A 24384-nucleotide genomic window follows, 5' to 3' on the forward strand; every position below is an offset into this window, starting at 1 on the left:
ATGTTAATTACTCAGTCAGCCTCACTAGCTCTGTTCAGCAAATGAGCCACCAAAACCCTAAGTAAATGCTATTTCTTCTGTGCCTCTTCAGTTTTATTTTAACACCCAAGTACAAGAACTGTAAGTGCATACGTAAGCCACTGTGACTGGCATAACTGAAGACAACTGTTTTTACTGGCAAGGAAGACACAATTTATTCTATTAAAACCACTCATGATGATATGTGAGAAGGAAAGACGCTCTTTTAGCTTTTAAAAAACAAATAATTTCTAGGGTTAGTAATTAGGAAAACAAAACAAACACAAAACATTTGTATTTTTAAACTGAGTATACTTGTTGTGGCTTGACTAAAACGTGCAAATGTAATCTTGGAACTTTTTTCTTCAAAGAACCACCGCACTTCAAGATGCTAGGAACATAAAAAAAACCCCACAAGTATGGGCAGAGTTATTCTGCTACTGGCCCATCTGGGTTTTCAGCATTTTACTGAGCTTTCACATCTACTATGTGAACTAAAGATCAATCTGTTTTCAGAAGGCTACTTTGGTGGGTGGTCTGAGTTAATTTTATTTCTTAATTTAATTTTCCAGAACATTCAGAGTTTTCTTTCCATTTTCTGTGTTGAACTTAGTGGTTCTATAGCACCACAATACCAACAAGGTAATATGGAGTACATGCTCTATTTCTTCCTGTATCCAGCATGGTTTTACACACAAACTGATCATACACAAAACCACAAGAAGCATATCTAATTTGAGCTTGGCCCTAACTCTCCTGCCTTCAACAGTTTTGTATATAGTTGACATACTATGACCCTTTAAAGAATATTTCTTTCACTTGACCCTCTCAATAATTTCATGGGATTCTCCCCATTCTCTTTGCATTCTTATCAAATGCTTTCACTCTGACAAATCAAAATGCCCTCAGATAATTTGCATTAAACAAAACAAGGCTATTTTATCTAATAAAGTTCTTGCTTTGTCTACAGTAATGCTCATAGAGCCTTCACAAAACATATTGTTGTGAGCACAATCAGATTCTGGGATTATGGAAATAGACTCTAAACATAAATGTGTGAAAGTGTCATTTTGCACATCATGCACCATGGTAACCTGTGAATTAACAGGAAATCAATGCAGGGTGCACCCTGAATTGGAAGACAAAGCTGATAAGAATTTGTGGGCTGCTTTTATTTTCTTTCCAGAAATTTTAAAGCATCGTATATGAGAAACGAATTCTGTCTATCAGAATAAAAATATGCATCCACATTTCTCAAACATCCTAACACCAGAGCATTGCCTTCATTGGGATGTAAATCTGTTTCTCCAGTGTCTCTGGATATGCTGAGTTGGTACATGGAATAGACAAAGCCAGAGTAAGACTAACGCACAGGCAGGCTAAGGAAACTTTCATGATGGCAAGGGGTATCTTTAAATCATAACCTGAATTTAGGTGATGACACAATCATTGCCTGAGTCATCTGAAAATCTGAAACAATGGCTCTGAGCATGGTAAACTTAGTCATTAATCTGACAGTGTGTCAGCCTCATGACCTAAAGGATGAGGAGAGGGATGGCAGGGATTCTGCCACTTCAGCAGGCAGCACTCCATGGGTGGAGCAAGAGCAGAAAAGTACAGTAAGCCTGACTCAGTCTCTAGCAGATATATTCCTGATGTTTCAGCAACATGACTGAACGTCACACTCAGGACACCCAAAGCCTGTCACATTCAATAAGGAAATGGCATCTCTTACTGCTTCTAACGGTGAGCAACAATGCAGAGGAGGACTCAAATGGCAGAGAAGCAGAAAAGCAGAGGAACCAGGGTTTAAAAACAGGGTTTTAAAACCTCATATGACCTAAATAAATACTAGCACTGATATACCTGATTTGGGGCTGTCATGCAAGGGAAGTCTAGTCTTTAGATAAACAGTGTCCACCCCTAACCTCCTGAACTATCAATTTTCCTCGTTTAATACTGCAGAAAGGTTATATTGCAGTGCCCTGTGCTTCCTCACATTTAAAGTCAGGGTAGCCAAGGGCAACAAAGACTCCTTCCTCTCCAGCCTGATAGCAGAGCTCTTCCTTCCTTTTGTTCACATGAAGAACAAACACTGAGTTGAACAATAACAGTGGATGCTTCATTATGATGCTCTCCTGGGCACCCAGCCTTGGTTAGCATTATCTTACCACTTGGTTTTGTTTTGAAGGAAACCCTGAATGGACCTTTGAATAGCTGGTGTTTCAAGATCAACATTACCTCTACTTCCTCTGTTTTCAAGTTTCCTTATTTTACCAACAATATGTGGCACTATGAAAAAAAAAAAAGACACCCCAATGAACTGAGACTTGCCAGTCTGAGGCAAGCAGTAACAGAAGACCAATTAAAACTAGCTTTCTCTGAACCAGTTAAGCTACTGATTCTGAGCACTATGAAAAAAAAACAACCACCAAACCAAGAACAAAGAAACCCAAAACAACTTAATCCTTGGCAACTATTAAAGGAAGTGCACATGAGGAACACAGTTTAGGCCTGGAATATACTTTATTTGAAAACATCCAGGCATCTGTTCACACTTCCTGAAACCAACGTCAGCAGCAGACCACACTCTGTCACATCTCCTACTTTATGGTCAAAAAGGCCTTTAGTAATTTGACAAAATCCATACCCTCTGATCTGGTACAGAGAGGTGATGAACCCAGCTTACCACAGTTATCACTTGTGCATTCCTGCAGACTTTTACTCTTCTTGGATAAGTAATTATTTTGGACAAGTTTACTACATTATCGCTCACTTTTCACACTTTGCTCACACAGGTGGACAAATTCAATGTCAGGCTGACAAGCCTGTAGCTCCCCAGATTCTCCTTCTGGCTATTCTTATATATGGGTGTCACATTTACTAATTCCCAATCACCTTTGACCTCCCCTGTTGACCAGGACTGTTGGTAAATGATTGAAAGTGTCTCTCTTGGCACTTGAGTGCTGGTAAATGATTGAAAGTGTCTCTCTTGGCACTTGAATCCCATCAGGCACCATGGACTTGTGCAGGTCTAAGTTGGATAGCAGTTTGCTGACCATCTCCTTCTGGAGTATCGAGGTAAAAGTTGTTTCAGTCATGAGTGGGAAGAGGAGCAATTTGGGGCAGATAGCTTCATTCTCAGTCAAGGTTCTTTTTCCACCTTGAGTTTGCAGATTCAGTTTATGTGCTAAAGTTTCCTGTGCCTTTGAGTGATACGGCAGAAAGTGGTGTCGTTCCCCAGACAGCAGGGACCAGCTTGAGGGACACTCTTCTCTCAGTGCATTCAGATGTGACAGTGGAATGTAGTTCATCCTACACTGGAGAAAACTGGACTTGCTCTGATTTCTGTCCATCACTTAGGAACCTTTCCTAGGGCACAAGTCCTTCTAATGAAAATCAAACAGTGCCTTGGATGTCTGCCTGTCCTTGCTACTGCTACTGTAGGTTGGAGACTATGGGTCAATTGTGTGACCACTCATTCCCCAGTTCAGCCTAACACACATTTGAGAGAAGAAAGGGGAGAAAATGTGGTTTTCAAGGAAAATAAAGTATTCTGGATGAATAAAAGTTACCTCTGTTAAACTCCAGTAAAGTCCTAATGAGTATTACTCAGCTGGAAGGACTGAAGTGACGAAGCAAGGCAATGAAGTTCTGGGGAAGGAGGGCTGAAAGGCAAAGAAGAAACAACATACCTTTGAACTCTGCTGTGTGCACCATGAGGCCCTGCCTCTGTATCAAATATGAAGGTGGCTAGGATCATATTACAGGACTATCAAAGCTATGCTTTAACCATCCCGATTTAGCGGTTTTGGCTTTTGCTACCACATTAGAATACATTGGCTTGATTTTCAAAGGTAACAAGCACCTACATCTCCCACTGCCTTTGGTGACAGCTGCAGCTCTAAAAATCAGTTTAAGATAGTTTGCATATTCAGAAGAAATGAAGGAAAATAAAAGTCTATTGTGTGGAATAGAGGAGTTTAAACACTGTTGATTGGTTATATATGAGTCCCATTCCTTTTCAAATGAATTTCACTTCATGTTTTGTTTGGTTTTCCTGTTGATGCATCCTGCACCCTCCAGTGCTAAGCTGGTGGGATCCCACATACTTTTCCTGGCATGTGGTGTTTAAAATAAGAGACCTCAGCAATCGGATATCCTCAGCATTTCCAGCTATTGAACACAATCATGAGTGTTGTGATCCAATTTCAGAGCAGAAGAGGAAAGATATACAGTAATATTCTCCCTGTGCTGGTATGGGGCAGACAAAAGAAAACTAGGCAAACAGGATGTTCTGCTCCTCTGTGAACTTCAGCAAATGCCATGGCAGATAGGATATGGTCTTACAGACTCACAGCTGCAATGTAGGTGACTGGCTGCCCAATACCTTGCTTTAGGTAATTCACTCACAGCACAATAGGGCACGAAGTAAAAGATGTAGCGTGCAGTTCCCACCTGACATGCCTCAAGCTGAAGTCCTTCATCAAGCATATGCAGCCTGAAGGAGGAATGGGATGTTTTCTATATGCTACTAAGCAAGAATCTCCTTCCTAAATTCACTTAGAAATCTTTACGAGTGCAATACTTGGTGTTCACAACTTTGGATATCAGTCTACTTATTCTAAGTCTATTCACTGAGTAGTAAGACATATCTGAGCCAAGGTCTTCACAACAGCATACAGCACTCTATTTAGCCTACTTGATAGCACTCCAATATTCCCCAACATTTTCTAGAAACATCACTCCTCACATCTCTGCTGTTGCTTCTGGAAAATGCACCTTCACAGGGCATTTGACTGTATGGGAGGTGGTTTCTGTAATGGAAAAACTAGGAAGTTTAAATGAAAATGAGATTCAGTGCACAATAAAGCAAAATCTTTTCAACAACAACATCTCTCGTTGAACTGTTAATTCATAATTAATATCATTTGCCTTTGCTTCCTCTGCACCCCTGCAGTTATACGTGTGCTGCCTTGCCTCCGCTGAAGCCTAAGGCAGACCCTCTAGGGTTATTCAGGTGGCAAATCAAGGAACAGCCAGGTTCCAGCAAACTGCTGACTGAAGTTGTGGCCTCTTTCATCTCTATAATCCCTGTTTTAACTCAATCTGGCCCTGAAATTTAATCTCACAAATTTTTCAGGGGTCTTCACAGAACTGAATGGCAAAGGACGAGATTCTGGTTTAATTACAATGTAAGCATTGAGGAGCAGTGCTAAAGTTTAAAGGAACATTGCAGAAAATACTTCACAGCAACAGCCCAATATTATTAATTTTAGGGAATGAGTGTAAAGAAAAAAAGCTTTTGAAGTAAACTGTTTGCTGAGAGAGTTTATCACATCTGTTTCTATTAAAGTGCTATATATTCCTATTCCATGTTATCAAGACAGACTTAAAGTCATATGAGAAGATCATTTAAATCTGTGATTATTCCAGTTTCAAAGACAGGGCAAGTCAACATGTCAGATACAGAGATACCTGACGTTGTTCTGCATATGTTAATTCTGGAAACAGAGAAAGTTTCAAAGAAAACAGTACTGGGGCCAGAGCAATGGAAGCCCTATTTGTAAAGCATTATCCCTGTGCTAGTACATTCCCCCTCAGGCAAAGTTTTCTAGTTTAGATGAGGTGTTATTCAAATGTGCTTGTCTACAAAGAATTGCACTCCAGAGACTTCCTGGTTTAAACTGTAGGCAACTGTAGGATCTCCACAGCACGCTCCCCTCCCCAGCATATGGAACAATTAAAAGTCCAGCATTTCTCTTTGGCGAACAGGCTGTACAGTCAGAGATTTTATAAGATTTTAACATGGAGAATAGATGAATTCGTACAGCTAAAGAAAAGTTGCATGTATTACCAAGGTTAAGTCATTTGGGTCATAGTCCTCTATTGCTAATTATCATTTCACAAGATCAAATGACAGTAGTGATGGCTTCACCAAACATGTTAGTGGTGAAGCCAGAACAGACATAACTTTTGAGGATAACAAAAGAAATCCAGTCGTGCCTATGTGAGAAAGGAATAAATCACAGTGAGACCTAATTGCCTTTTACTTTCATAAGCTGCACACAAAAGCACGAGACTTTACTCTGGCTGAAAAACATGTTTTTGAACAGATTTTTTTTGGCTTCCTACTCATGACTGTGTTCACTTAAGAACATTAAGTCCATTTTAGGTACATTTGACCTTATTCTACAAATCTGTAGCTTGAAAAATGTAACAGCTACATTAAATCCAGGCAATTACTAGTAGAGACTTGGTATTTTATTACAATGTTCAGTTCCCAGAACAATATATTGCCACAAATCACAGATACTACCTCTAATCAACAGACAATTTCAGTCCTTATGTTAAAAGCCTTTTAGAAAAAAGGCCATTTGCTTTAGCACTATGCTGAAAACCCAGGGGAGCAGCCCACTTTGATCAGGAATTCATTAGAGAGCCTGGTAAGGAGATTTCTCTGAAGTGAGATCATTTTGTCCCAGAAAGCCTATGCCAGCCTTGAAAAGAGGGGAACAGATTTACACTCTTCAGCTCGTTGTTTTAACAACACTGGATTAAAAGAAATTAGTTTTGTTTCACATTTGTGTAAATGAGAACAGATTTGACCCACTGCCTGCACTAAGGTTTTTTGCATATTACATTTAGTAGAACTTTAGACAAATGAAATGCTGGCACTTCAGTTGCACTCTAGCAAAGCATTTAGGGACATGTTTGGCTTTCAGTGCAAGGCAGCAGTACTGCGTCTTCAGTATCTCTACAAGCAGCTTCAAAAATAAGCAGGTAATTCAAGACATTGTGCTAAACTGGATTTATCCAGCATAATACCCTGTCACAAGTTAAGCTCACAGCAAAAAGTGTGGCCAGAAACTTTACTAATCTGCTATCTACTAGGCTACTATATGAAAATTCATGTTTGCAGACAGAAGCATTTAATTTTATTGAAATGGTAGTTTATTTTGTTTCTACTGGATCTAAACCCAAGATGCCTCTAGTTCTCCTTCACCAGTAAAATATTTTCCTTCCCCCTCTCTTCATTAACATTTTTAATTGGTTTTGCATCTGTGCTTTGTTTCTCTGACCTCCTTCATTTGATAGCCATGGAGTTTGGCTACTCCAGCATGGCTTTGCCAATGCAGTTCCCACACAGCCATCTAGTGAGGACACCCTCACCCAAGCAAACACCATTCCAAGGTCAGGCTTAGTAATCCATTCCTCAAAATGCCATGAATTGCCCAAACAAAAGGATGTTTTCATTGATGTCAGCTACATCTGTACAGGAGATGTTGCTGGCATTGGAATGATAGGAGTTTTATATTTTTCACATGCCTTACTGCCTGGATAGACCTAACCTGACTGATAGTGCTTTTCTGCTCTCATTATTACTAACCTGTTAGAAATAGCATGAGACTTTCAGTGTCCTGTGGGGAATACAGCAAAAAAGGTTTCACCCTACAGAGATCCTAACAATGATCAGTTCATCTTTATGCCTCCAATAGAGCTGGAAATCACCAGTGGCACTGCAAATCTGTTACCATCTCAATAGCAATGCACAACTCTATTCCCATTAATCTGTCTTCCACCCATTCACACATCAAGTACAACCCTGTTTCATTTTACAGATTATATCCATGTTGCTTCAGACAAAGGTCACTTTATAGTTACAGTCTTCAACTGAATAAAAGCTTTTGATGCAGTAAATAATTGTCTTTTACTGTTCAAACCCACACAATACAATACAAATAATGCTGCCCTTTCTTTCAGAATTCCCTTTCTACCTCACTACTCGATTCTTTACAAAATAAAATGAGGCACTTTTCACTTGCTTCAGTCACATAAATTAGTTATAGCACTTTGGAGACAGTTTGCCATGCTGCACTACGAATCCAGACCCTATGCTATTTTGAGATCGAAATGAGCCTCTTTCATTACTTTAGGGACAAATGAAACTAATGTACCAAGGTTTCCCTAGATTTAGCTGCTACTACAACTTTTCCCTTAGTACTCTGAAACCTAGGACACTCTCTGCCAAGTGCCACATTCTTTTGTTTCTACTTATCAGAAGTTACCTGTCTCAATAAGACATTACATGCAAGTGAGCACATTTGCGTTAAGACAGATTGTGTGCAGTGGAAAAGAGGGCAGGAGAAAGGGTGGAATAATCAACTAACTAATCATCCCATCTTGTGGCACAAAACCCAAACTCTTCCCTTTAGCAATACAAAGTATTCTGTCCTTTCTTTGAGTAGTGAGGAGAGCCAGTCAGCATGACACACAAAAGTTTTGAGGTTATATTTACAGAGTCATAACTTTCTTTCAAAAGGAAGAGTAAAATATAGCATAGCATAGAGAAATCACAATGCCAAGTACACTCATGAAAAATAGCAACCATTTGATAGCAACAGAGCTTTATTTAGCATTGAAGGTCATGAGAAGAACTGAGGCTAAAAGCTGAAGGCAGACAAATTCTAATCTGAAATACAGAACAAGTGTTTAGCAGCAAGGTAGCTAAAACTTGAAAACACTATCAAGGCAAACCAGGTACTCGCATGTCTTCAAACAAAAGCGAATACCTTTCTAAAAGACACAATTCAGTGTAATCTAAGTTACCAGGTACCTGAAAGAAACATGTATGATATACGGGAGGTCAGTTTGGATGAATTGCTAATTCTACCTATCTTTAAACCCTATGAAAACAAATCATTACTCAAAAGCAAGTCCTAGCTCACTAATAAAATTTGCCTTACGTTTTCAGTGCTTCTGAGTTTTTTCAGTGAAGAGCAATGTTAATCACTTAGTTAAAGCATTCAGTTAAAAGTCCCACTAGAGTCTGAAGTTGGCAAGCAGCCACCGTGTTCCCTGTCTTCTTTCACAACACCATCCTCTTGGTAACAGAAGGCATTTACTTAAATAAGATGGAATGAGACTTCCACAAACAGCAGAGTTATCAGTTGCTAATAGCTAGGCTTGTTGCTTGCTTGTATTTATACTCCAGAACACTGCTGCTTCAAAAGCTAGACTCAGAAAATCACCTACAGAATACAGATTAAAACTGACATCAGTTTATTCAGCCTATGTTTTTTGCATATGTGTGTGCAAGGCTAAGTGGCATCTTCTAGTTCAGCTGACCTAACCCTGCATGTGCTACATACAGGTGTTGCTGACACCAACTTCAAGAAAACTACAACCAGGCAAGAACAGCTCGGAATCTCTTCTGACTGTTACACTAGGAACAGAACTACCAGCTAATAATTTCCAATCAAATCAGAAATTATATCACTGCCAATGAGAAAAATCGTTTTATGACTTGCACTCTAAAGCAATCTGTAGCTTTTTTATTGTTATTTTTCTTTTTAACAATATAACTGCACTCACTTTAACTGTGAAATATTGAAATAGGGAAGCAACAGCAAGTCCTTAAACAGTATACACAAGCTGACAGCTAAACTTCCAATATTTTGCAGTGCTTAGATCCAGGCTTCTGCCTCTTTGTCTAAGATCTCTGTAAAACAGAGATCTGTAAAACAGAGATCTGTAAAACAGAGATCTGTAAAACAGAGATCTGCTGGCAGACTGGATTCTGCACTCACAATTAGGTTCATTACAGAGTGTCACTGTACAGCATGGCAGTACATGACATGACATTGTATTGTAAAGGCAATTGAGAGATATTTTTGGGTTTGCAGTCCACTCCCTCCACAGTACAGAGCATACTGAAGCAACTAAAGGAGGAAACTCCAGAGTTTCCTTGATAAATCTCTGACTGTCCAATCTTGCTTTTGAATCATCAAATTTAATTTCTTTAGTCTGAACATGGAATTAAAGAGTGAGTGAGTAAATGGATTCTCTTCATCCCTGAACACTTAAAAGTTTATAAAAGCAAAGAATTTTTCTCCAAGGCACCCTTGGGCAGCCTGGAGATCTCCTCTGACAATAAAAGAGAAGCAGTTCTGCCTTCACTAGGGTCTCCTCCAAAAACTTCTGTGCTTGCAGAGGCCATTAGATGCAAAGATACCAGGGAAACAGAACAGCGATTTACATTGACAAAGAGGATTTTGATACACTCCTCCAAATGGGGCAGCATTACCATCTTAATAGCCTTTTGCTCTCAGCCCTCTTCCTGAGGACGCTGGAGATTTTTGCGAATGGAGAACAGTTCCGCTTCTCATTTTAACTGCAACAATAGCAGAAGGGCTCCTTAAACTGCATCAAATAGCAGTCGGCAAATCCCTAACTAGCCACACTGCCTCTCCTGCCGTTTTATTATCCTCCAGTCCACAGAACAAAGAGGGAGGGAGCTACTCCTCTTTTTTTTTTTTTTTTTTTTAGCCTATTCCACACATCCTAATCCCTCAGAGGTGGCAATGGAAATTGCCTGTGGAACTGTTAAATCACACTTTCACTTTGTCTTTCATTCCCCATTCACCCTCGCTAATCAAGGAGCTTCCAGTCACATTTTCCGATATCAATTTGTTTATGGCCTATTGGTTAATGGTCCTGGGATGGGACCCCCTGAGTAAAAAGAAAGAATCCTGGGCACTTCAGCCAGCTGCTGCTTCTCACCAGTTCCCACACCCATCCACTTGTTCTCATCAGCCACACTGAATGTGCTCACCTCCTGACACCAACTGAATTAAACAACAAAGCCTGAAGGGGAGAGTTGCATTTGCAGTCAGGCTGCAGGACAGATTCCACTTGTTAGTGCTACATGATGTCTCTTAAGCAACAACACAGAGATACTTCATCACCAGCTGATCCATGTTCAGTTACCTTGCTCTCATCTTACCTTGTATCCAGCTTCCCTTTGGAAAGATGCACCAACTACAACTCCCAGGAAAACTCTAGCTTCTCTTGCACAAGGCAGCCTGGTGCCACTTTCTGCATCTAATCCAAACCAGCCATTTCCTGGTGATTTGCTCACTTCCTCTTTCCACAGAAATAATGATCACTGAAATGTGGGATGAGAACATGCAATATTTACTTTGCACAGGTCAGGGAGATGGCTCACATGTAAGCGCTTACAAGTGTCTTGTAAAACACTTGAGGCACATTATCAGGGGAATCATGCCCTTCCTTGCTACCTGTGTGGGAGAAAAATATCTGAAGTAGAAACATAATGGTGTAGTCAACGTAATGGCTCGAGCCCGGCCCCGGGTCCGGAAAGGAGTGAGAGAGTGGGAGCTTCGCCTGTGCGGACAGTGCCATCGTGGGAGATGAGAGGGGGAGCCCCGGAACACACAGAAGAGAAGGACAACTCCAAACCTGGGCAGATGGAGCTCGTTCAGCCCTGTAAGGCCATCCATCTAAGAGAAGGTCACTCTAAACAAACCTACATCCTGAGGACCTCGATGCCACCGTCCAAGCTTGCTCGGCCCTGGCAGATGAACCTTAGGATTAAAGGGTGGGCTCAGTTCAGTGCACACTGTGTCTCACCTAAAAAATCCACTGCACAGGCTCGAAGGCCTTTCCCACATTTGCAAAGCCCTGTATCACCAACGCGCTTGTAGCAAACGTGGGTAGAGACCTTTCCCAAATCTTCGTTCGCGAAGACTGGCCATGATGATGATATGAGTCAACGTAATAAACGGCTCACACAAAGACAAGCTTCTAGCTGCCTTCCAAAATGCACAAAGAATGCCTGATATTGAGATATCATTTATTTAAAGAAATCCAAACTGGTATCTCACCTGTTTTTAGAAAAATGGCAAATGATGTTTTAAATTTACACCCCAGAAACATACAGATATAGGGAAATCAGCAATTGCCACACTCCTAATACAGTGATACCCTTCTATCAGAAAGTGCTGTTCCATCATCATTAAGTGTAAACAGGCCCATTTGTTCATTAAAGGTAGGGTTCAGTCCTGGGAAAGCTATATTCATGGCCCACAGAAAAGAACTGAAAAAATAAACATCCTCTCTGAACAAATGCTCTCTGTTTCTGAAATGGGAAAACTTTCTTTCCCAAAGTTTCACTACATTCGTGTCTGAGGACAGAGCAGGAAACTGATTTTTTTTATAATGACCAGAAACATCTATGTAACCCAGAAGACACCCAAGATAGAAAAGTAGCTTATCTTCAGCCCTACATTGAAACAAAACATGTCAAGACCAACTCTTGCAAGTAACCTCAGTTTAAACTAATAAAATTTTTTTCTAGTTCCTATAGACTTTTACAATTACTGGTACCAAATAAGGCAGATCAAATGCCCAAAATGCTATCTAAGGATACACTGAGTATAGTATCTAAAGGCTTAGAAACACTGGATGGACCCCTGTCCCCATTATCATTATGTAGATGTATCAAATGGAAGCAAAAACACACCACAAAACATTTTTATTTCTTTTGTTTTCTGACATTTTGCATCACCTGAGATGTAAGCACATTGAGTCATTAGGAAATATAAATGTCATTGGTATGGTACGGCCTGTTTGAAGGTGAAAAACACGCAGTCAGAAAGAACTGTTCACATTCCTTAAAATGTCCATAGTCACTCATGGGATCAGTGATACCCAATCACTGGAACCCGAGAAACAGCTATACTCACTCTTCTTACCACCATGGCTGCATATCACACTGTCTCTTCTGAGCAAAAGCTGACAGGCACTGACTAGTTTTATTTAGTCTGTTAAACTGATGCAGCAACAAGGAGCCAGGCTGCGTATCAACAGACAGCAACTCAACAAAATTGGTCTATGAATGTCTGTCAAAAAGTAAGGATATTTATTGGGATAAATGGGGAAAAGAAGGGAAGAACTAAACTTTTTTCTTTGCTATGGTCTGAAAGTACATGATTTAGGACATGGCCACAAGGAATCCTAGTTCCCTGCCATCATGGTGGTAATATCCAGCTTTTCAGTATACTACTTCATATCCCAGAGAATCTGAGGATTATTTAAGACCATGGGGCATTAGCGTTAAAATGATCACAAATATAGAAAACAGATATTAATTTCCTGTATTTTGACTGATGTCAAGCCACTTGCTAAAGAAGAGACATTTATTAGAGCAGGTTATTAATGATAGATGGGTATTTTTTTCCTGAAGAAATCTATCCCATAGGACCAATGTTACCAGAACCATTTCACTTTACCTTGAAGGAAAACAGGGAGCCTTGATTAATAATTTCAGGGCCCATTCCTAGATCCATGGCAATATAGAAAAACTAATTTAGTGTAATCCAAGACAAATCAGTAAATGCAGCACAAGGTTGCCCTCGTCAACCAGGCTGTTTAAATGTGTGGGGCTTTAATTAGTCATAAATAGCACCATTTTCAACAATAGTTGCTGTTATCTACATTCAGTCTGCTTCAAATACTAATTGAAAAGGCAAAACAACCAATGCTCTCGTCTTACCCTGAAGAACCAAGCCTGATTTCTCAATGGTGTAGAAAAAAGCGGAGAATGGAGAAACAGGCGATTTAGCAACCAGGAGCTGCAAAGCAAACATAACATATAAGCACACATATTTATAACACACTGATCAAAGCTGAAATCTGTAAAACAATCTCACCAAATTTCACTTCCAGAAGTAGTAAAGCATACTTCAGAAATAACATGGTAGTTATTGATCTAGCCCTGTCACTTCTAAGTAATTGAAGTCTTCTCATACACATATATAGACCATACTACAATTTTAAAAGGATCCACAGGTCTTAAAAAACCACTGCTGTGAAAGCAGTAAGTTTTGCTTGTCTTACTGACATCCTGTTAAGCTTAATCATTCCTGCTGGTTCAGGCTGTTGCACTCAGAGACAATTTTGAGCAAAACTGCTACTGCCACTGTGTATGGCAATTTTTAATTGCCATTAGCCATTCTACAGATATGCTCCCTTGGCTTCCCAAAGAACTCCACCCATTAACTTCCTCCAGACCGTGGAAGCAACATGTCCACCCATGGGTCACCACACCAGCGATGGTAATATGACATTGCAAGTATCTGGATGTCCTCTTTTGCAAAAGGGGTATTGACCAAGCAAAGCTTTATCCAAGGATCGTGTCTTTGGACTAGCAAAATAGGAGCTGGAATTCCCTCGCAGTGTATAACACAACTGAATTTAGCTTGGCATTAGGGTGTGATGGCCCTTCACCGTCAGGTCAGAAATACCCCAAGCTCCCTGGCTCCACTACAGAAGAACCGTCCTCTGTGGAAGATGAACTGCAGCAGAGCTCTGGAGACAAAGAAATGGGCTTGTTGGCAGGGTAGGGAATGTGGGACCTGCAGGTGGCAAACAAACAAATGTGCCGGGCTTTATTGCTTGGCTGTTTGATTTTTGCTCATTGCCAAGGACTGCTCTCTCACAGGTTGCCTCAAAATAATCCCCATTCTGTTACATGAACCTACATGAAAGTGACATTTTAATGATAGATTTAATACATTCTGCCCAGAGCGTGATCAGCACAAACACTGATCTGCTGGTGCCTGTGTGGCCCTGCAAAAGCTGCTGGCAGCAGCGGCTGAAGCACAGAATGTGCTGTTGCTTTGCCTCTGGTGCAGAGCTGCTGAACAAACCTGAAACATGGTTCTTGCTCATCTCTTCAACAGCTAGAAAAGAACAGTGCCTGGAAACCAGCCCTCCCAGCAGTGGCCACGTACTCTGGGAGATCCTTCCTGCCTTCCTGGCCTGAGGACACGTTTGGGTAGACAGTTTCCCTTCAGCTCATGCCGACCTTCAGCAGGGATCCAAAGAGATCCTCTCAGTAAAGCCTCTGCTGAGGACACAGAGCTGACCCGTTGGCTTTCTTTCAGTGCACTGATTTCATCTACCCCATCTGGGAGGCTTGTTGAGCAGCATGCTGCGGAACCATCAAACACCTACGTCCCTAAATTTCCAAAGCCCCATCAGATACTGCACTCTCACAGTCCACAATAGGCAGCCCTCTGTCAGATACATTCAAGTACAGATTTCTTAGAACTACAGACAGTAACAATCTCATTTTTAGAGGTCCTAGCAGATCCTGCTGATTTCAAATGAAGTAAAAAAAACCCCCATTATTTCCAAAGGTCATGCCCTAATTCTGCCAAACATTCAAGCACTCATAAGGGTCACTGCATATGAATTTTGCTTGGTGGTGCCTAACAATCAATGGGGAAACACTGAGCAGGTTTTACAAAACCCAAGAGAGACTACAGGAAAGCAACAATTTCGTGCTCACCCAGGCTGCTTACATTTCCCTGCAAAGTCAGACAGTATTGAATCACTTCACAGACATACACGACTGGGACATTTATTCCTAAGAATAAGAACAACAATATCAAGCACCAGAAGTTTGAGCTCTGCAGTGTCCTTAAGTATCCAGAGAATTAGGCAGCAAATGCTGCTGCAGTATCACAGCTCATGTGACTTTCCTGTAGCACTTGAAATGCTAAGGGTGTCTGCAGAGTAGGTAGGTTTCATTTGTATTTGTATGTAATCTGCAGACAGGACCATGCTTAGATGTTTAGTCTTGTAACTCTTTCTCATCTGATTCTGATACAGGTTGAAGAAACAAAATCCTCATATCTGGTTCTTCAAATGTAACCATTATTATCCACAGCTAGCTAACAGTTTTATGGTTTTCAGCATTTAAACCAAACATAATCTCCCTTCTTCTTTGAATATGAAAAATAAAGGCAGGTATGTGAAGACCACAAATACAGCCAGAAAACATCAGACCAGTCCAAATGTCAGTGTTTTCCTTTCAGCCATATGAAGGTGGTAAAATCACCTCAGGATGCGATACTAACTTTGTGAATACCCCAAGTAGGAAAACTCCTGTGGTTGCATTTTCCCCTCTTCCATGTTAATTACCATTCTCTCTGGGATGATCTTCTGGAGAAAAGGGCACATCATATCCCACATCCCTGATGCACCCTGACAAAACCCAAATTCTCTTGCTTGTCATTATCCCCAGAGCCAGCACTTCCCAACAGCACAGCAGGAGGGGGACTCTGCCAGGAGGAAAGAAGAGTGAAGTTGAGTGCCTCCAGGGGCTTTGCACACTCCCTCACCTCTGAGAACACGAGGGGGAGGATGGGTGGAAAAACTGTGCAAACACTCAGGTAGAACCTCCCACAACAGCTGGATGTTTAATTGGAAATATGCGAAGCGAAACAGTTACAAATCTTTTGTCTAAGGTCAAATTTTTGGCATTCCATGCACTTCTATGCACATAAATACTACACGTGCACACGGACAGACATTCAAATAACCATATGTATATTCTGTTGCTGCATTTTTATGCAGTTAAAATATGTGCATAACTAAGTATAGCAATGAAAAAATATAATAAATCACATTATTTCAGTAGCACATCATAGGGTTCCTCTCAAAGGCTGCTGCCTTTCACAGATGCACAGCTACATCTGAGGCTCTGAATTAGTTTCCTTCTTAGTGAAACAGGAACAGCTCAGAATATTCAAAGGTATTGCTTTATTTTGAATGTTTGCTTACTGAGAAAAAGAATCTTGAAAGTACGACTGGGTACTTGAATCTTGAAAGTACGACCACATAAAGCACATAGAATTCTTTTTTATAACACCAAACTCTACACTATCACAACATTTTTTAAAAAGAAGTAAATATGTATTTACATTTGTTTTTCAACCAAAGAGAAAAAAACTGTAAAAGATCATTGCAAACCATCCTCTCGTTGGAATAGACAACACCAAGTAGGTTCTTACATATAGACAAGGAACTCATAAAGCATAGAAGGAAATATATATCAAAAAAAGAAAATTATGTTTTGGAAGCCAGGAAGTGAAGGTATAAAGGAAGAATTACCAAAAATCAAGGTAATGTTGACCCTGGAAAGATCAACAATTTTAATATAAACAATATTAAAAAGGAAACAAAAGTTGAAGTTATCATGAAATGACATTGGATAGTGATTAAATGGATTCTAGATATAATTGAAGAAATAATCAGTTTTCTACAAGTAGGACAATATTGAAAAAGAAGAACAGGCACATAACGGGAATTATCTATATCACAAAGATACAAAAATAGCAAATGAATGGAAAGAAAAACTCCAGGAGCTTAGCACATTCAGCAGAAAGTAGATAATCTCTATAGGAAAAACACTGCAAGAATCGGCATATGAATCTAGGTTTGATAGCTAGTTTTGTCATGTATCTATGAATTTGAAGAAGATAACATAACTGAGAAGCAGCAAACATAGTCCTCAAAGGGAAGGGAAAAAAAATGTAAACTAGTGAGTTGAGCCCTGCAACCTGATTTGAGTACCATGCAGGGCTTTAGAAGAAATTTTGAAGAGAAGAATAACATCACTTGGATGCAGGACTCAAAGCCATGAGTTTGCTGATGATACCAAATTGTCAGAAGCTGTTGACTCCATCGAAGGCAGAGAAGCCCTGAAGAGAGACCTTGAAAAATTGGAGAGATGGGCAATCACCAACCACATGAAGTTCAACAAATGAAAGTCCCGGATTCCACACCTGAGATGGGGCAGCTCTGGATGTTTGTACAGACTGGGCAATGAGATGCTGGAAAGCTGTGCCAGGGAAAGGGACCTGGGGGTCCTGGTCGATGGCAAGCTGAATATGAGTCAGTAGTGACCTGGCAGCCAGGAGGGCCAACCCTGTCTTGAGGGGCATCAGGCAAAGCATCGCCAGCCAGTTGAGGGCAGGGATTGTCCCGCTCTGCTCTGCACTGGGGCGGCCTCACCTTGAATATTGTGTGCAGTTTTGGGTGCCACAATATAAAAAAGACATAAAGCTATTACAGAGTGTCCAAAGGACGGCCATGAGGATGGTGGAGGCAAGCTGGATGAGGAGTGGCTGAGATCAGACACTTGGCTTGTTCAGCCTGGAAGAGACTTCATTGCAGTCTACAACTTCTTGTAGGGGAAGTGGAAGGGAGGGTATTGATCTCTTCTCTCTGGTGATCTGTGACAGGACCCAAGGGAAAGGCCTGAAGTTGTGTCAGGAAAGGTTTAAGTTGGATATTAGAAAAAGGTTCTTCACCCAGAGGGTGGTTGGGCACTGCAACAGGCTCCCCAGGGAAGTGGTCACAGCACCAAGCCTGACAGAGTTCAAGAAACATTTGGACAATACTTCAGGCCAGGAGTTGGACTTGACGATCCCTGTGAGTCCCTTCCAATGCAGGATATTCTATTATTCTATGAACTAAAGACTTGCAAAATGGGGTAAAACAAAACATGGATGTCATGTCAGACATACCTGACGTCCTCCTTTGATTTTTTTTTAGCAGTCTCATACAAATTTGAACTCATCTCTTTGGATGTTAAAAGCTTTTAACACTGCTAAATGGGAACTGATAATGAAGAAAACAAGCATAGGCATAGAAGCTGTAGGATAAAAAGGGAAACAGTCAGTTATTGAAAAGAAGACACTTCCTGGGTATATTAGTACCTCATCAGATTATTGATCCATAAGGTGATGTTGCCAAGACAACGGTGGATACAGTTGTACAGTGCACCACCACATACACCTGGTAAAACCAGGGATATGTGGGTGTTTCTGTACAAGCCACCAGCAAGTTTTTATCTGGAAGACCATGTACTGTACAGGTCACTCATGAACTCAAACTGCAAGAGATGTGCTGTATGCTTGTGAGAAGAATGGAGTGTTCATCTGAGATGCCACTAGAAAAAGTTAGCTCAGGGAATCTAGCAAAAATGGAGGTTGACTGTATCTATGTGTGTAAATGAATGGGGAGAGGGGAAATGAGAGAATGGGGCAGGAAGAAAGAAAAATGCTTCTCACACTGACAACACTGGCAGAAGAACAAGCATGCAGCCATAAAGACATTTTGGCTGGAAATTTTAAAGAACCAGTAAAGTGAGATTCTGGTAGAGTATTCAGCTCAAAGAGGCAAAGCTAAAAAAGTTAATCTTTGTCTTTAGGATTCAGATTAAAATATTTATGAAAGGGATATCAAGCAGTGCCTAAGGTGCACTCCACGACCTATTAAGTCTCTCAAGTCCTATATCTTTTATGCTAATAGAACTGACAGAGTTGGAACAAACAAATGTCCTTTGATGGTTCACATGCAAGTAAGGATCTTTGTGGTGAATAAATCAAGAAGTTGCTGGTTTTTAAATACAGAATTTGTAATTTAAAATCTTCTCATCTGCTCCTCTCCTTAAGATTCCAAGCAGCCACCTGAGGATATGGAGAACAGGACGGGTCTTCCACGATAACCCTGAAGCAGACAGCACAGCCAGAATAGGCCTTTCTAAAACTCACATATATTTAACTATATGTCTTGATTCAATTAACTCCTGGCCAAAACCTGGAGAGAGTACAGAAAGGTATATTATCTGGACACGGATTTGAATCAGAAGTCTTTAAGAACAAGCTGAAACACAAACATCTTTCCGCAATCTTACTTTTCAAAACTTAAGAACCTAAATTTTCAGTCCAACATAAAAGATTTCCTCAATTCCTTTTTTGCTTCAGGAAAAGAAAGGAGAATAGAAGTCCACTAATGTTCTTGATGCATGTAAAGGAATTTACTGCTGTTTCCTAGCCAGATAAGCAAAAGACACATCTTTAGTGCTAAGCGCTATTTAATCACAGAATCAAAGATGAAATACAGACCTCACCAGAAATTTTTTCCTATTAACACTTCAGTGCAGTCAAAATTTGCACCAAAAGTAGTACATATTTTGAGATGAGTAAACAGTAATGGTAAATAACAATCTAAAGAAATTAACAGGCATTTTGGTTACAACAATTATTTTTTAAATAGTGAAATTAACAGAAAATAGACATAGAAAATTAATGAAACAGTACTGAGTCTTTTTAATTCATCCTATCTATGATACTTTTGGAATGCTATCCGTGATCTAGCCATGAACTTCTGGAACGGAATGTAAAATCCAGATGCAGTTATTCTTATGCTGCTGTCCCTACAAAATGCGAATGATAGAGATGGATGAGAGAAGTAAAAATCAAGGCAATTTCGAGTTTTGCCAAGTCCTACCTCTACAAAATGTTGAAATCTTAGTTTCCTTTCTAGCATCACATTTCCCCGTCAAGGGGTTTGCAATAATTATCTATTATTTGACAACAATGGAGAATAAACATTAAAAACTGAAAAATTATTTCTGCCATGAGGCACATTAAGAATACAAAGGTCCTATGAAAGAGGAAATATATCACCTTGACGAAAAGTGAATAGAAACTGGGTAGATGCCATTAGATTAGATAAAGAAAGATGAATGAGACACAGGCAGAACAGTTGAGAAACAAAAGGCTTGGAGAGAATTGATGATGACAGCAGAAAAATTGTACATTAAAGTTTGCTTTTTAATTAGGGAAAGCATTTTTATTAACAATTTATTGTTTATAGGCTTTATGGAAGAGATGAATCACAGAAATTGATTGCAGAAGCCCAGCAGAAAATACTAATTATTGGGACAACATCCCCTGTCAATAGCAAGGAAAGTGATGTATTGGAAAATGTATTGGATGAACTTTCAGAAATAGTCTGATCCCAGAAATCAAGCCAATGTCCTACCAAAAAAAAAAAAAGGAAGATGAAGTAGTCTTGTATCAAATTAATTATGAAAATGCCATGATGATAAACTACCAAACAGGGAAATAATAAGATGATTTTGACTGAGCTATGAGCTTTCACAGGATAAAAAAAATATATATTTTATAATTATATTTTATAATGGAAAACTAATTATTTCAACAAAACTAATGAACTAAGATATTTCAATGAAATACTTGGGAAAATCAGCTGTATTACCTTTTAATACATCATTTCCATTTAGACTGGAATGACAACCAGTGTCATTCCCATTTTTTTGCAGAGACTATCATATGAAATCGGTTCTTAGCAATGACTGAGGAACATGAATAAAGCTATTTGAAGACTCTTTTAAAGTATGTTAGCTTCTTATCAGTGAATGGATTCTTCTTTTTATTTTGTTCTGTGTGAAGTCTTTTCTTACCTTTCCTTTTCTCCTAGACTTACGTTATTCTCATCTGTTGTACTGATGTGCACTAAGGACAGAATGAAAAACAAACCCACATTTACAGTCAATACATATTTTGTAATTCAGATCTACAGAGTGAATGCAAGAGACCTGTGAAGGGAGTCTGGCTCTCATTACGCTCATGGGCCTTACTGAAACAACAGTGGCTTGCTGGGATATTTCGCTAATTCATATTGTTTATGCAATAGGAAAACAAGTATTGCTAACAGTTGGTGCATTTCAGGAGAACTCTTCAGTTACACCACATTCACTCAGAAGAGTATAGCTGAGAATTGAGAAGGCAGCCTACACCATCGGCAGCGTCACTCAACAGGGAAAAGGCTATCTCTCAAGGTTTGATTAGACTCATGTACTAATAAAATCAGTGCTAAGCTAAACAAAGCTTTCCCATAGTTGTGCCAAATTGACTGGGTGGACAATCTTCATGCCAGAATTTCCCTTCTTATTGTAGATTAGAAGTATTGTTTTTTCAGCTGCAACAGAACCCAGGAAAAATCCAGTAAGGAAAACATCAAAGTTGATTTTGCATCAGATATCCCAGCAGACTTCATAATTGTTTTTTCTGCCCTCCCTTCTGCTTCTTCTTGGGCCCAGTGTACAGGAATTTGATATATTCTAGAAATTAAAGCAGCAGTCCTTATTATGCAGATCATTCACTTTTGAGCAGGAGCTGTAACCTAGTTCCCAGGGCCAGCTCTCTTTCTCAATCCCAGAGCTCATGCTGCTTCCAGCCCACTGGAAAGGTACCCAAGGAGAGGACAAAGAGTTCCCTAATGGGCACTAATGCTGCAGTGGCATCAAGGCTTCTCAAAGCACTATACCAGTGGTTCCCTGCTCCCTCTTCACGTTGAAGCATCCTTCAGGGCAATGGGATGGGTTTTTACAAGGTAGGAGAAAAATGGTTGTGTTTTCTGCCAAGTCTTACCAAACACTAGTGCCTGTTAGACCTTGGAGCTCTCTGAGGCTTCAGTCTCACAACAGGTTCTGCTTTGACTTGGGAGATAAATGCCCCTTGTTACAGAAACAAAAAGTGACCCTATTACCTTTCCATCGTTTTGTTGAAAAAAAAAGTAGTTTCAGTCTCCTGCAATTATTTACTAAGCTCACAAGATATACGTATAAACAATTTACTGATCACTGACTGCAAATGATTCTTGGGATAACAACATTTTGCTTATACGTGGTACTTAATCTATAGATTTTAAAAAGGCTTTACTAGAGTGGAGAAAAAAATAACCCCATTATGCATTTGCATAAATTGAAGCTGAGACATTAAATACAGTCCTAAAGATTTTACAGCTGCTATCAGTACTAAAATCCAAATAATATGCTATCAAATCACATTAAAGCAAATCCCTGCAGAGCTTGTTTGACTTTATCAGCGCCTTGTGTTTTCCTATGAAAACAATTATCCCCTGCTTTGTATCTTTGTCCAAATCTGGTTGCAAGGAAAAGCTTTTTATGAAGAAATTTTCCCCTTTTAAGCAGAAGAAAGGTCAGCCACTCGAGCAGTACTGTCTGCACCTGTATGCTTGTCAGTAAGAAAGGCTACAGGCTGGGCAGGCTATGCAATTATTGGGAATAAAGAGGTAAAACAGACAAGTTAAGGGACAAAAAGATATACGCAATCATTCTTCAGCCTTCCTAAACATCTAGACCCCACACATGTATTCTTCCTGTTAAAAAAAGAAAAAATCAGTGGATTGAAACAGGGGATGCTTAAGGTGTCTTGAGCACTAGAGAGTAAACTATGAGAAGCTACAGACATTCCCCAGTACTGGTAGCAGATGTGGAGTTCCTACCGCTTTCGTACATTTAAAAAAAAAATAAATTAAAACTCAGTCACCATTTGGATTAAAATGATTTCTTAGGAAACTATAATTTAATTTGTGCCATGCACAGCACTTGAGAGATGTGGTTCTCTAAGTCCAGCTGCTTGAAAGACTTTCATCAAGGCCAGGTTAATGGGCCACAACTCAATAAAACTCTTTATAGAGCAGTTTAAATGGGTTGTATCTCCCCTTTCCCCACAGGAAAATTCCACCCAAAGGAAACTGTTTAGGAATGAGTTTCCTTTCTACTAATTTAATGAAAAGCAACAATGGCAGCTAGAGACACTTTATGAGAGACATTCCATAAATTCAAACCAATTAGTGCAGAAAAGTAGGCAAGTAGAGTTTATGTGTACATCCTAGAAATGCCCATTAGCCCACATCTGGAAACAACAGCAAAATGAACAGACTCACCAGAACAGGCAACTGACCATCCTGCTGTTGTTTCAATCCCTCAAAATGTAGCAGCACATCTGTTTGTTTGGTTTTTTTTAGTGCAATGCATACAGATTTCATATATTAAAAAACATTGCTAAGACTGCAAAGCCAAGCCCTATTTCTCATCTTAAGTGAGGGAGGGAGAAATGCAGATGCGTTTAAGACATTTTTGCAGGGGAAACAGCAACCATAGGCACTGACTTGAGTAAGAAAATTAATGAAATGAAAGTTGTCAAAAGCCTGAGGGAAAACATGAGATGGATTCAGTATGGGATAAAGAATTGAAAGAAATATCTATGCTGAAATATCAGCATGACACTTACATTAACAAATTTAAATTAATATCAAAGATATCGAGCCTTCTCAGCCAAATTCTGTCAGACTACCTTTGATTATAAGAGTCAGTACTAGTGGGAAGCAAAGATTCTGAAATATTTAGAACAAATCTTTAGAAATCATGAACCTATGTGATAATAGAAAATTTCAGATAAATCACTTACTGACTTTTTGTTTCATCCTAGCAATAACTTTTAAGGTAAGATCCTATATTCTTTTGGGTAAGCCTAGGCAGATCACTCACCTTTCCTCCTCTGTGCTCCACTCTCAGAAGTGGTTAATCAGCAAAAATTAACTCTATGCCTCTGTATTTTTTATGTGAAATTATTCAGGCTGCTTACATCTCTATCCTACATTCATGTTAAGCATATGTTCCTAATTCAACTACCAGTAGTTTTATTATTTATCCTACAGATTGATCTTAAAGAAGTACTAGGAATTCCTTACATGGCCTTAAAGATGGGGTACACAGTAGTCTTGCCTACAGTGACACAGAATTGTGTGATAACTTGAAAACAAAAGTGAGGATTATTTATCCAGTGTCAAGGCTACAAGTGCAAGTGAGGTAGAAGCATTTCATAATACTTTTTACTTGCATTTTCTGAATCAGCCACTTCATCACAGGCAGACCTGGTCAGGTGATGTTTACTTTCCTAAGAGTAGCCAGTGACTGTGCTTGCACTTTGTGCAACCACAAATTCTTCTCCAATAAGAGATCAACTGAGCTGCTGAGGTAGCAAAGACATGGACAGATGGTTGAAAAGCTGACCTAAAGAGACATCATAC

At 39.7% G+C, this 24384-nt stretch overlaps 1 protein-coding gene across 10 annotated transcripts in view; it reads right to left on the reverse strand.

The window, feature by feature from the left end:
* RAD51B (RAD51 paralog B) overlaps positions 1-24384 on the reverse strand; it is a 426980-nt gene that overhangs the window by 157842 nt on the left and 244754 nt on the right. For 9 of the 10 annotated variants that reach the window (XR_004357586.1, XM_032691028.1, XM_032691026.1 and 6 more), the window contains one exon: positions 13376-13454. The exons of the other annotated variant lie outside the window; for it this stretch is intronic. Coding sequence is in view for 8 of the 9 variants with exons in the window: in XM_032691028.1 (XP_032546919.1) it covers positions 13376-13454 (79 nt within the window). In the remaining variant the exon portion in view is untranslated. The remainder of the gene's footprint in view (positions 1-13375; positions 13455-24384) is intronic. 10 annotated transcript variants of the gene reach the window in all.

Source organism: Chiroxiphia lanceolata, chromosome 6 (assembly GCF_009829145.1).
Source record: "Chiroxiphia lanceolata isolate bChiLan1 chromosome 6, bChiLan1.pri, whole genome shotgun sequence".
NCBI lineage: Eukaryota > Metazoa > Chordata > Aves > Passeriformes > Pipridae > Chiroxiphia > Chiroxiphia lanceolata.